General features: G+C 35.4%; 1 protein-coding gene and 1 long non-coding RNA gene across 2 annotated transcripts in view; one reads left to right on the top strand and one right to left on the bottom strand.

Annotated features, from left to right (window-relative positions):
- The window catches only part of LOC113255600 (bifunctional heparan sulfate N-deacetylase/N-sulfotransferase 3), a 169,921-nt gene that overhangs the window by 81,976 nt on the left and 72,982 nt on the right, over positions 1-14,963 (top strand). The window contains exon 6 of the mRNA XM_026499234.4: positions 4,494-4,622. Within this exon, the coding sequence (XP_026355019.1) occupies positions 4,494-4,622 (129 nt within the window). The remainder of the gene's footprint in view (positions 1-4,493; positions 4,623-14,963) is intronic.
- LOC113255604 (uncharacterized) overlaps positions 1-14,963 on the bottom strand; it is a 192,060-nt gene that overhangs the window by 78,798 nt on the left and 98,299 nt on the right. The window lies entirely within an intron of this gene.

Consider the following 14,963-nt stretch of genomic DNA (forward strand, 5'->3'; position numbering starts at 1 on the left):
TCCACACAGAAGAACACTGTGCGGTGAGGCACTGTAATCCTCTGTCAGACTAAGTTTGACCAGATGTCTACACTCTAGAATTAGGTGTAACTGACTTCTTTTCAGACAGTTTTCCAATGTGTGCAAAAATTACAGAGTGGATAATGACATTTAACTTGGGTCAACTCCCATCTTGACTTTTTCCTCAATAAAAACTGTTGTAAATGCTAGAGGAGGACATAGTGGCTCTATTTTATCCCAGTCTGCCCTTCTTCTTTACTGGAAATAAACTCACTATGCCTCAAGCTGCCAGCCTTTTGACCAAAGAGAGTTTAGGAGACCTGGGTTACAATTTAAGAGTATTCAATACTTTCCTGCCATTTTAAAATCATATGCAGTCTTAGTAGAATAGTGAACTTAAGTCTCTAAGGACTTTTTTAAATGTTGTCCTCTTTTGTTTCTGTTTCTGTTTGTACTGCCAGAAAATTTGCTTGGCTGTGTCCCATGCGATATGTTCATTTTTTGTTTCTCCTGAAAACATATTTTACCTGTATTATAAATGCATGAATCTTACAGGTAATAAAGGCTCTAGCAGATTTCCTGTTTTGATGGAACTGTCCCTATGGCTTCAGTTTTGTAGCAATCCAAAAAAACCCTCTATATTTGCTTTGTGGGCTCTCGGATGAGAATTTCCAAGTGGGAAATTCTCAGCAGGCAGTTGATTATGCAGTAAAAGAGAGAGAACATGGCTTGGAGTCATCCAAATAGAGATGCAAGTTAAGACCACAAGAGCCAATATGCCCTCCTAGGAAGAGAATGAAAAGGAAAAAAATATCACACCCATATTTTGTTTTATGAGATGAGGAAAACTTTTTTTTTAATACTCATGAATCAAATTCCAAAGGCCTTAAATGAAACTCATTTCTTCCCTTCAACCCAGCTATTATTGATCCTGCTAGTCCTAATTCAGTTCTGCAATTCGAACACCATGCTGGCCACTGCCTTCTAACTTCCAGTCTCTACATTCCATCAGTAATTCCTTTATCATAAATTTTTATTTCCCTGGTTTCCCACAGCCTAATTCACTGCCTTGATTTCATGTGTCAACTATGCTGCTGGTTCCTACTTTGTTTATAGCTTCCATTTACCCCCCACACTACAGCCTATCCCACAGATGGTGCCCATCTTTTATTCTTTTTAAAACACTGCCTTCCTAACCTTGATACTTCCAATTATCTCCACGCCCCTTAACTTGCTCTTCTGGTACCTGAAAACAGTTTAGACTAAATCTACCTTTCTATCTTCTAATTTTCTACAGCTAATACAGACTCACTCCAGCCAAAATGTTCTAAGACAGAATTGCCGTGTCCACGTTTTTGTCATTTATTCTACCTTGAAAGACTTTCTGACCACTCTCTACCTATTCTTATTCCCTTTATTCCTCAATATCAAGTCCATATCCTATAATTTAATGTAAAGCACCTTGCTGTGTGACAGCTGAGCAGGTAACTCAGGCCTCCTCTTCTGTGAATTCCCCTAACAGATCATCTTGTAACTCCACTAAGAATATAAAAGCCTACTACATTTCAAGGTGTTTGTGCCCTAATCAGAGTCTCTGAGTTTCCAGTCCTAGTGCACTGTCTGCTGAACAAATTTGATCTTCATTCAGTAAGAAATTAAGGAAAAACCGGGACTCTCTACCTTAACCCCTGGTTGCTAAATGTGACTCTCTGGAGAAAGCCAGAGACCTCTAAGCAATTAGACTACACATCCTGATTATCTACTTTCTGTTTCTAATGGAGATGCCCATGGATAAAGATTCCCATTAGTCCTTTTGCCAGCTTCCTATGTGGTCTTTACTGGTGGCTCCTAGAAGCATTTGTTGACAGCTGCTCCAGGTTTAGGTCTTCAGTATAGGATACTGGCTTCAGGTCCCATTGGTCAAGATTCTTGTTGATTACGGCTTTCTTAACCATCTCCCAGTTATTGTCAGCAGGGTTTCCATAGTCTCCTCAATGTCCCAAACTTTGAGTTTGATAGTGTAACACTCCCAGAACCAGTTCTAGGGGGCAGTCCATAGCAAAATACCTAAAACAACAACAACAACAACAACAACAACACCTTTCTCATTCCCTCTCTAATACAAGAGAGCTATTTCAAGGAACATGTTCAGTGTCGTGTAGCATTGAGTTCAGTGAGTAAGACAATGGACTATGACCCTGTCACATTCTAAGTACTCCTCAGTCTCCTAAGGTGGCCCACAGGATCCACATGATCACCCTAGGGCTCATGGTAGCTCTTATCCTCTCAGCAGGTGCAATCCTTCCCAGAGTTTCAGGGTAAAGCCCTTGCACTTCCTCTTCTCTGCGTTCAAACTCAAATATTTTGAGAATGATAGACAAAACTCAAATTTCTTTCCTCTTCTCTCTCCATTTTGCATAGAATCGGTGAAGCAATCAAGTCCCAAAGACAGCTCTTTATGTTTCTATAGTTTTTCAGGCAAGATATTCAAACTGAATCCCAAAAGTGACTCAAAATCATGCACTTTCAGAATGTAAAACTAACCTAGCATTTAATAACATGTGGGGATTTCATTATTTAGCTTTGGGGTATTTCTCTTTATTCTGATATACTTTAAATTCTTCAAGAGTAGAAAGAATATATCTTTGTGTTCTACCACATGGACTTACATAGCATTGAATATGTATTTGTTTAAAAAAATGAATAAATGCTGTATAAAGCTTTGATTTCCAGGAAAATGATATTTTCATGAATTGTTAGGGAATATATTTAATTCAGTTAGAATATCTTTGCAGTGGGTTCTTGTTTGCCATTGATTTTGTGCATAACATTGTAAGAAAGTGTGGTACTATTAAACCTAAACATCACCAGAGCTAATACTCGGCAATAAATTGAAGTTCTTTTAACTATTTCATCAAGATAGAATAGCTCCCAAGAATATTTGACTGATTTACAAAAATAAATAGGATATATAAAGTTTTGATTTACACAGCAGTGTATGATATACTGATTAAGCTAAGAATTGTGTTTTTTGTAAGAAAACTTTCAAGGATTAGACTGAAATTTATTATAATACAGAAACTAAAGGAAAAGAACTAGAATATTTGTAGAGGGTTGCAAAGCATGAAAAGTCCTAGGTAGGTAATATTTTGAAAGCACTTACTGAGATACATGTGCTTTAAGAATAAAGACAGAAAAAATGAAGATCAATTTACTGAGGACAATAAGCAGAAGACTTGTGTATTTAAGATTCTGTAAGCTTGTAGCTCTCCAAAGCATATTCATTTATTGTCTACTACTTCAAGTACATAGTGAGAAACACAGGTCATTATGAAGTCATTATATAAGATTTAGCTAAAGATTGTACCATCCTGCACAGCATTCACACTTTCTTTTATAATTGCACTGTTATTTTACCAGAAGAGCTGTAAGAATTTGGGGAAAAAAATATCCTTATCACAAATGTGTATAATTGAAACAAATAATGGCTTTCATATACAAAGGATGAAAATAAGGTTTTTTCCTAAGTGATGTTTTATCATTTTGTTTATGATGGTTTATAAAAATTAATAATCAAAAGCAAAACCTCTTTTTAACTTTTGGAACTGGCAGGCTTCAGACTTAAAATTTGGGGCAGTAGTCCTTCCAGACGAGAAAAGACACTATGATTTGTGTCTCAAATATTTGTTCTAATTTAACATGTCATTTCTTTTTTTATTTAAATTCAATTAGCCAATTTATAGTGCATAGTCTCAGATGCAGAATTCAGTAATTTATCAGTTGCATATGACACACAGTGCTCATCACATCACGTATCCTCCTTAATGCCCATCACCCAGTTATCCCCCCATCCACCTCCCCTCCAACAACCCTCTGTTTCCTATAGTGAAGAGTCTTTCATGGTTTTTCTCCCTCTCTGATGACTTACTATTCTGTTTTCCCTCCCTTCCCCTACGGTCCTCTGCCCTGTTTCTTATATTCCATATGTGAGTGAAACCATATGATAATTGTCTTTCTCTGATTGACTTATTTCACTCAGCATAATATCACCATTTCTTAAGAATTTCATTAAGTTAATAATTGACTTCATTTTCTACTGCATGTGTAGAATTTGGCAGAAATTATTATCCTTAAAATTTTTGCCTACTAGATTACAGGGTAGACAATTCCAATATTTTTAAAGTCTCATTTTCACTTCTTTTTTATTTCTTAAGATGCTGGAACATACTAGGCTTCACAGCAGCAGGACTGACTTGGAGATTTAAAATAGATAAGTGGCTAAAATAATTCAAAGTCTATCTTAGTTTTAAAATATTTCTTCAACTTTCTTCAGTATTCCTTCTGTACTGATGTCATTCTTGCTTTCCCAGAGTATGAAGGATTTTCTGGGTCTTAGTTAAGAGTTGAATAATGACACCATGAGAAAAAACCCAAGTTTCAACAAATTAATTGGTTGAAGGAACTTCTTCTTTATTTGTTTATTCTTCCTTCAGGTTCTTCCAAGACAAACCTGTGGGCTTTTCACTCACACAATTTTCTACAAAGAATATCCAGGAGGTCCCAAAGAGCTGGACAAGAGTATCCAAGGAGGTGAACTTTTCTTCACTGTGGTTCTCAATCCAGTAAGTACTTTGAGTTATTCTCAAAAAAAAAAAAAAAAAAAGAAATAAAAGAAAAAAAAATGATGAAAAATGGCAGGGTGGCTGAAAATTACTCTGACAAAAAGGCCAGAGTTTGGGTAGTTTCAGCCAAATCAATATGAAGTTCTAGCTCCAAAACAGAAAAAAATTCAATGGAACCACATCTAGAGATGGAGGCAAACTCATTCTACAAGTAGCAGTGACATGAGGAACTTATGGAAAGCCAAGAAAGTGCTCCAGAACCTCCTTTGCATTGAAAAGTTTTCAGAATTCAGAGATTTCTTGCTTTTATGGAGAACAATATATTTTTTAAGTTTTTATTTAAATTCCAGTCAACATACAGCATAATGTTCATTTCAGATGTATAATACAGTGATTCAACACTTCCATACAACACGTGATGCTCATCACCCGATACCACCTCCCCTCTGGTAACCGTCAGAGTGTGTTCTCTAAAGTTAAGAGTTTGTTTCTTGGTTTGCCTCTCTCTCTTTTCTTTCCCTTTGCTTGTTTTGTTTCTTAAATTCCACATGTGAGTGAAATCATATGGTATTTGTCTTTTTCTGACTGACTTATTTCACTTCACATAATACTCTGTAAATCCATCCACATCATTGCAAATGGCAAGATGTCATACCTTTTTATGGCTGAGTAATATTCCATTATATATATGCCACATCTTCTTTATCCATTCATCAGTCGGTGGACATTTGGGCTGTTTCTGTAATTTGGCTATTGTAGATAATACTGCTACAAACACTGTGGTGCATGTATCCCTTTGAATTAGTGTTTTTATATTCTTTGGGTTAATACCTAGCAGTACGGTTGCTGGATCAGAGGGTAGTTCTATTTTTAACTGTTTAAGGAATCTCCATACTGTTTTCCAGAGTACCTGTACTTTGCATCCCATCAGTAGTGCGAGACAGTTCTTCTTTCTCTACATCCTCACCAACACCTGTTGTTTCTTTTTTGTTGATTGTAGCCAGGTGTGAGGTGATATCTCATGTAGCTTTGTTTTGTATTTCCCTGATGATTAGTGATGATGAGTATCTCTTCCTGTGTCTGTAAGCCATCTGTATGTCTTCTTTATATAAAGAATTTATAAAACTCAACACCCAAAAGATGAATAATCCAGTTAAAAATGGGCAGAAGACATGAAGACACATTTTTCCAGAGAACAAGATTTTTCACCTGCAAAACTCTCTTATTCCCACTGTGGACCAGTTTTCTCATTTAGGTGACCATTAACACTATTATTCTTTTTTCTCCCTTCCTATTTAAAGTAAAGGTATAAGCAAAATGGAAGAGGAATTAGATAAGCAAATATGGTCATTTTGGATACATTTCTGTGAGATCTTGTTTTGCTAGGTCTCAGGCTGGGCAGAGCAACCTGTTTAATTGGCTTCTGCTCTTCTTCCTTCACTTCTTAATACTCGTGTGCCAACTCCACAATGAACCATTTGCGTGTATATCTGCCTGAGGCAAGTATTATAAAGTTGTGTAGAGAAAGACAAACTAATTGAAGTAAGGTGTATAAGGAAAAGAAGGGATTTTATTTCCCTTCTGAATATCACTAACATAAAAAATAAAATTAGGTTTATTTATCAGATGTATGGTTTGCCCCTGGCATTAGCAATATTCAAGATGAAAAAGTGTAGTTTTCCAAATATGAAAAAAGTGTATTAGCATAAAAGTTGAAGAAGATAGAAATAAAGAGAATAAAATTTGAAAAGTCCCACTCTGGATCCTAATTTTACAGGTCTTACAAATAAAATTACAGGTATTTTTCATCATCATCTTATAGTTAATGACTATATTTATTTCTCGGCTTCTAGAAAATGAGATTAGAAAGAAGGGTAATTCATCTTTGGGAAAAATCAGCCTGTGTATCCAAAAATCGAGATGATTTCAGGTAGAATGCCATTTTGCCTTTTGGAAGTTTATCAATCTTCATACCCCCAAAATATAAATAATTATGATTTATGCATCAGAAATAATCTGATTTTTCTAACATTTCTATTCTCTACAAATGGAAGCATCTTTGGAATCATCTCTTCTGGCTTACTTCTCTCTCTCTCTCTTTTTTTTTTTTCAATTCAGCCAGTAATACACAGGTAAAAGAGATAAACCAATACTTGATTATGAACTAAAGACTATGTTAAAATATTCTTAATATGTTAACATTTTACCAGTAATTTTAAGACCCTTTATTTGTAAAGTATACAATTCTTATGTTTTATATTTCCTTTTATCATAGAGCAATAGGAATATGAACAGATAATCATCTATTTGATTCTTTTTTTTTCTCACAGTGTGAGCTGGGGCTGGGGTGGGGGGAGGGCAAAGGGAAAGGGAGAGAAGGAATCTTAAGCAGACTCCACGCCCAGCCAGAGCCCAGCTTGAGGCTTGACCTCATGACCCTGACATCATGACCTGAGCCAAAATCAAGAGTTGTCACTTTGACTGAGCCACCCAGGTGGCCCCTATTTGATTCTTTTCCCAATAGTTGCTTTGGTACTTAAGAAATTCCTAGTGGTATTATAATTTCAGAACTTTCTAGATGAAATTAGTTTCATTTAACATGAAAAAAATTTGATATTAGATCATTCACATACAATAGATTTATAAGAGATGTTTTTCACTATTTCAAAACCAAATTATTTTCTTAAATAAAAATCTTATAGTAAAGCCTGTATGAATCTTGGATACTAATTTGAGCTAAATTAGCTGAGCAAATGCTTTAAATATTTAGCAAATCTTGCTACTTTTCAGGCCAAATATAGATAATATTTGTCAGTTCTGTTTGTCTTGATGAGAAGATCCACAGGGAATAAAGGGGAGAAAAAACTTTTTCAGAAAACTTGTGCTTTCCTGATTCAGAAAACTTTCAGTAGACAATTACTTTCAGATAAATGCTGGAATTCAAAATTGACAGTTCCTTGTCAGACACCATACAATAGGGAAGGAATCCAAATTAATTTCATCTGGCATGCCAACTCCTATTTTTTGGAAGCAACTGTAGTTCCCTGGAGTTTTCTGGTTGAGAAACCCACTGCTAAGACTCAGCCCAAGTCTCACCCAAGGGAAGACTCCTAGCATTAGTTAGTGATGTTTGCCTTGTAGAACAGAGTGAGGAGGAGTGACCCGTTTCCCTTGAATTCTCCATCCCGAAATTACATGTTTGGGTAAAGCTTGTGTTAAAATTAAGAGAGGTCCAGGTGCAGTGAGGCATGCTACTAATTTGGCAACTGGCACTCTTTTTTTAGGTCAGAACGAGAATGAGAAAACCTTGATGGAATCAAAGTAGATATTAGCTGTAGGAAAGATATGAAATTTAATTATAGTAGATTTGAACGATAGCCATTATAAGCTTAAGTAATACCCCAGTCCTTGATTAGAAGTGCCATTTTCTGAGAATGCTGAATGAGTTTTCCAACATACAAAAAGGTATATGTGTGCTGGAAACATACCAATATCTCTTAAATATATTCAAATACACTTGAGTTGAAAATGAAAATATAAACAGGATTTCAAGTAACATATTTTAAAAGTTTCCTGCCCACATGTCAGCATAATATCAAGGTGCAACAGTAAGTTTTGCCACTATCGGGGTGAGAGGTAGCTGCAACAGAGTACCTCCCAGAGTTAAACTCGAATACATCACAGCAAAGACAGCTAGAATAACACTCTAGTCTGAAATGCTCTACTGTTACCAAAATATTTTTTATTGCTTAAAGAAAAAAGTGCCGACCAAATAAATTTAACACAGATAAAAACAAATATTAGCACTGTCTGAGAGAAAACCTCAGCCTTCTCCAAATAATATTTCCAGTATCACAGGCCTAGACCCCTCTGATGTAGGTTGAATACAGAGATTTTGGTTAATATGTTGACTTTGGAAGTTTAGGTACAGTTGGGAGGTGGGCCCATCAGTCTATCTGATCCTAGGACCACTAAGAAATTAAGAATTCTTTTCTTTTTTGTAGGTGTTTGTTTCTAAACTCACCCAGTGACTTCTTAATTATAGTTAACTTTCCTATAAGAAAAGAATATGTTGATCATAAGAACTTGTACTAACTAGAACTGTAATTTACAGTGCAATTTTATAAATCTTTCAATTGGTGAATACTTACCATGTAACCTGCCTACCAGGAGAAGATCCCCTCTAACTGTACATATTCTAATATTTCAGTTCCTCCATAATTTACAATTTCCCATTTTAAACTAATAAATGACATTCTGGTCTTATTTATTAATTTCATGGTCTTTGCTAATTTCATTCTACCACTAAAAAAATGGGAGCTCTCTGTCAGTATACTGAATCAGGTTTTGGAGCCCGTCAGGCTAAGTAACAGATCCTGAAGTGTTTATTGATTGATTCAGGAGGGTAATGAGAGTTACTTTATGAATATATCAGAGGAGAGAGCACCTGGAATTATCCTGGAGTCACTGTTATCTATAGACATACAAGCACAAAATTTCTACAAACATATACTCACAAATACTCCTGATCAATTCGCGGTGCTACACGTACCTCATATATCCTTTTTTTTTATTATTTTAATGTTTTTTTATTATATTATGTTAGTCACCATACAGTACATCCCTGGTTTCTGATGTAAAGTTCGATGATTCATTAGTTGCGTATAACACCCGGTGCACCATGCAATACATGCCCTCCTTACTACCCATCACCAGTCTATCCCATTCCCCCACCCCGTCCCCTCTGAAGCCCTCAGTTTGTTTCTCATATATCCTTTTAAAAAGAGTCTACTAGAAGGGTATTAAAAAACTGAAACTTATGAAGATAACAAAAAATATTCATTGACAATGACTACACTGCCCTCAACAAGTAGAATCCTATAAATATATGACAGATATACAAAAGGAACTAGTAAGAGTATGCTGTCCATTTTAACATGAATTTCCAGTTCCACCTATCTTAAGAAGATACAAAAATACCTAACTAGTGTGACAAGTGGGATAGTTCTGGATTAGACATGATTGTTCTTGTAGGAGCCATATTATTTTGTATGGCTCTGAAAAAAAGATGTCACCTTTCTGCTCCAGTGTTCTTATTTCTAATTACAAATTGTTCTGAGTCTTTGCTTATGCTTTTATTCAATAAACAGATGCTAGGTGTTCATTCATTAACAATTGATATCTGTGGGACACTTGGCCTCCCTTAAACATACTTGATAATAAAGTCAGTGCTTGCTTCACTTATTAATCCAAAAGAGTCATGAAATTCATGCTCTTACCACACTTGCTTGGGATTCAAGTGGAGCAAAAACCCTGACAGCATAGCAAAATTATACTTCCTTCGTCAAACTGTTAAACATCCCATACAAACAGTAGATAACCTACATGTCCATATTTTATTAAATACTTTTTGTCTCTGTTTCTCAATTTGACATAGCATCCATCCACTATACCCTCTATACCCTCCTACCCAAATCCCTAAAAGCTAAATCTACATTGTTTTTCTCTAATTAAAGAAAAATCATAAACATGGATGCAAAAAGAATGAGTATCTTAAACTGGGAATAACATATTTGAGTGGATTATAATGAAAGTAAAACAAAATTCACACAAGATAGCTGTATATATAGAAATTAACCCACATTGAAAAATATTTTTAAAACTATTCTTTACATGAGTAGGGGTTATGTGTGCTTATCTATAAAATTCATCTAAAAGGAAGCAACTTTTTTTCCTAATGAGAAATTTTGTTTCTTTCCTTTCTTATTTATTAATCCTACGAAAAATTGTAAGAATAACAGAAAACCCATGATTAAAAATTAAATAAATGATAATAAGAACAACTTTGGATAGTAGAAAAATGATTCCTGAACATGCCTAATAATGAGTATAACCTAAGACACTTGATTAAAAAAAAAATCCAAACTTTAATGCATCAGAATCTCTTAGGAACAGTTTGGGGGACCTGAATACTTATCATGAGCTTTAGTTGATTCTTATAATCAGGCAGATTTGGGAACTATTACAAAGGAAGAAAATGGAGAAATGGTGTTGGTAAACAAAGATTACCAAAAACTGCTATAGAAACCATGGACCTAAGATCAAGGTGTCAGAATTGGAAATGAACTCAAATCTGCAGTAGGATTTAAAAAGCAATGAGAATAAATGTTTTTCTGAGGGAACAGAGAACTCTAAGTTGAACTGGAGTTTAAAGTAGAGGTAACTACAGTTTATCTTTTAAAGCTTAGCTTAGAGATCACCTTCCTCAAGAAACTACTCTGGCCCCGCCTTGTGTTCCCATAGCATCTTCTACAGACTCTCTCCAAGTATTTATTACCTTATACTGTAATTGTGGGTTTGCTATTAGTCTGTTTGCTTCTTGTGGTAGACAACGTGTCTTTCATCTCCAAAACCATTCCCATGTTTAAACATGATGCCTCGTACCTCATTTTTATTTAACATATATTAAGAAAGAGAAATGGACTTTTCTAATGACCTGATGTGGGGAAAAAAAGACAATGAATCTAAAAGGAAAGGAAATCTGGGTGCTGGTAAGATAGTTCTCAAATCAAAAGCATACCGAGAACCTGTTTCATGAGTTGGCTGGTGCTGAATTACATACTGTTATATACTGTGCTTCATGTATGTAATTGTCTCTTCTCTATAGAGAATTGTTTTTGTTGAGTTCCTCCAGTTGTAAGGACGAGAGACTCACTCAGGTTACCCCAAGTAATGGGTGTGTAGTCGCAGAAAGCTGAACAACCAGGGCCCATGGGACCTGAAGGGTTCTTCTGAGTCTAAGGCAATTCTAGGCTCCATAAAAATTAGAATTATGAATTTTGATCTTGCCTTGCTGCTTTAGTATGAACACACAAAGCTTCTTTGTCTGAATGTCTCTTCTACTACAGACTCTATATGTCTTCTCTGCTAGTGCTGCTTGTTTATGGCTTCCACTAAAATAAAATTAAAAAATCATAAATGAATGAACTTAGTTGACAAAACAGGGGGGATAGGATACCAGTAAAGCAAATTATGTTTCCCCATAGTAGAATACATTCAGCTGTTAAAAACATTATGTTATCTTATTTATGACCTATCAGGGATAGAATATTTACTCAGTTCCAGTTGTTCTCTATCTGTAAGTCTCATATGTCACCTAACACCTACCTCACCACATGATTAAGTTTACATCTTTTTTTCTACATAAGGAGACATTCTTACAGGAATGATCTATGTGTGTTTCATTTTTGTGCTTCCTACTGTGTCTAGATCAATCTCTTGAATCTAATAAGAGGTCACTAAATTTTTTTAAATAATTGACTTAATGCATGACTAGTTATGTCTTAGGAGCATCGCTTGACTCATGGTATATCCAAATGTGAATAATAAGACTGGTTTTAGCAAAACTACATTCTGGGAGATTCTCTGCTTGCAAGTAAGTGAAATTCATGATCCAGGAAATTTTTAACTGACCCTTAATGGTGGTAGGTTTTCACAAGTGATGATGAATTAACCTGACATGGAACAGTGGACAATTAAAGCTGAAAAGAGCCACAAAGTTTATCTATTCAATCACCTAATTTTAGGCTCAAGATCATTTCCTGCAGTATTCTGTTGAGAACCCTGATTTTCTTGACTCTGAGTTCAGTGGTTCTACCAACATCCTATTTCTGCATTCTTGGTTAAATTGGCTTAATGTGATGCATATTACTTTCAATGTGACTCAGTTACCTGGTACCGAAAAAAATGTGTAAATGGTTTAAAATTTCCAGCCATTTTCTAGGAAAAAGGAACCCACCTCCCTGTTGAGTAACAAACAAACAAACAACGACAAAAAAAAAAAAAAAGTGCTTTGGGGAGCTGAGTTCAAGATGGTGGCATAGCAAGATCCTGAACTCATCTCCTCCCATGGATATGACAAATCTGCAACTACATATAGAATAATTCCTTCTGAAAGGGACCTAAAAATAGAATGAACAGGCCTCCACAACAGAGGATAAAAGGGTAGCATCAAGAGGGGAAACAGAAGCAGAGACATGGATTCTTGAGGGAATAAAAACACACCCCAGCCACAGCAAGTCACAATCAAGAGGGATATGAAGGGTACAGAACTTCTCCCTGAAGAGTGACAGATCAAAGCTCCACATCAGGCATTCCAACCTTTATATCCTGCTCAGGAGACACAAGCCCCCCCCCCCCCCCAGAAAAAAACAGGCTTTGAAAATCGATGGGAATTATGTTCAGGAAAATTACAAAACTGTGGAGAATGGAAAACCTGCTCTTAAAAGGCTTGTGTGTAAACTCACTTGACCCAGAAACCAGCCCAAAACACCCAATTTGTAAAGCACATAGATGATAGATAAAGAGGACTCATTTGCAAATCTTAAAGCATCCACTGGAGAGGCAGGACAGCAGGGACACTCCTCAGGGACGAAGACCAAAGAAGAGGTACAGGCACAGGGCAGCAGGCACATGGAAAGATGCTCAATATCACTAACACTAGAGAAATGGAAATCAAAACCATAGTGAGATATCACCTAACCCCTGTTAGAATGTCTGTTATCAAATGGACAAGAAATAACACACTTTAGAAAGGATGTAGAGAAAAGGGAACCCTATGCACTTTTGGTGAGATTGTAAATTGATGTAGCCAGTATGGAAAACAGTATGGAGATTCCTTTAAAAATTAAAAATAACACTACCATATGACCCAGCTATTCTACTTCTGAGTATTTATCTGAAGAATACAGAAACACTAGTTTGAAAAGACATATGCACCCCTTTGTTCATTGCAGCATTATTTGCAATAGCTAAGATATCGAAACAACCTAAGTGTCCAGCAACAGACGAATGGATAAAGAAGATATGGTACATTTATACGATGGAATACTACCTGGCCATAAAGAAAATGAAATCTTGCCATTTGTGACAACAAGGATGGATCTTGAGGATATTATGCTAAGCGAAATAAGTCAGATGGAGAAAAACGAATACCATATGATTTTACTCGTGTGGAATTTAAGAAAAATAAACAATGGAATAAACAAAAAAAATAAAAATATATTCATAGATACAGAGAACAGACTAGTGGTTACCAGAGGAAAAGGAGGCTCAGGGGTGGGTGAAATGGGCAAAGGGGGTCAACTCTATGGTGATGGATGATAACTAGATTTGTGGTGGTATTAACTTTGTAGTGTGTGCAAATGTCAAATTATAAAGCTAAAGGCCTGAAATTTATACAATTAAAAAAAATCTAAGAAAAAAAGTGCTTTGGTAAAAAGCTTTAATAAGCACTTATAGCCAAGGGAAAATGTTGAATGTACATTTAAAGAACTACAAATAATAAATAATAATAATAAAAGAATCACTTTTTATCTTGTTGATGTTACTTACAAATTGATAAGACTTTTAAACTTGTAAAGCCAAAATATTTTATTTCATTTTTTGCTATCCTACATATCAGCCCTATTTTTCTAACAGTAATGTTCCTCATGACTAACTCTGGTGTTATATAATTACTTGCCACTGTGAGATTTAAAATACCACAAGATAGTATAGTTAAGTCCTTTTGATTTCCACAGTTAAGAAAAAGAGAAATATGATAAATCGTCATTAGAATGGAAATTAAGAAATTTTTAAAAATAGGTATTAAATTAAAGAAATGAATGTTATTCCTTGTTTAATCCTTTGATAGTTTCCCCTTCTTTCAATAATCATATATGCATCTTTCACTCGACCCATAGATTCCCTAAATAGGACCTATCATCTCATTCTGTGCCTTAAAGAACATACTGGGTTCAAGTTGATTATTTCCAGCAAATCTGAGTTCATATATCATCTTTTTATAGAAGACTTCCCATCACTCTGCAGTTTCTCCTCTGTATTCTCACAGCACCCAGGCATAACCCTAACATAACTTGCCCACAGCTCTATAATCAGTTATCTTTCTCATCCAATAGTTTGTGCATTCCTTGATACAAGACATCATGTCCTATTCTGTTTTATAACCACAATACATTGCAGAATTTGGGGCACATAGTTTTCAATAAATGACAGTGGATTAATTTACAATGCCCACATATGTAGTATTCTTTTAATCTGAAGGGAAATCTGGTTGCCTGGAAAGTACCTAATCACAGAATCACAGAATTGACTCAAGAGAGTTTGCATTACTGGGCAGAATGATCTCCCAACATGGCATCCAGGCAGATTCTTTTGAAAGTCATTTCATTTATGAAAAGATGCTCAGTTTCATTTGCGGAAGAAAAATGCAAGGTTAAATATACTGAGATATTATTTCTTATCTACCATATTGACCAAAACTCAAAATATTGATAAAAT

The sequence above is a fragment of the Ursus arctos genome, unplaced genomic scaffold (assembly GCF_023065955.2).
Source record: "Ursus arctos isolate Adak ecotype North America unplaced genomic scaffold, UrsArc2.0 scaffold_11, whole genome shotgun sequence".
Lineage (NCBI taxonomy): Eukaryota > Metazoa > Chordata > Mammalia > Carnivora > Ursidae > Ursus > Ursus arctos.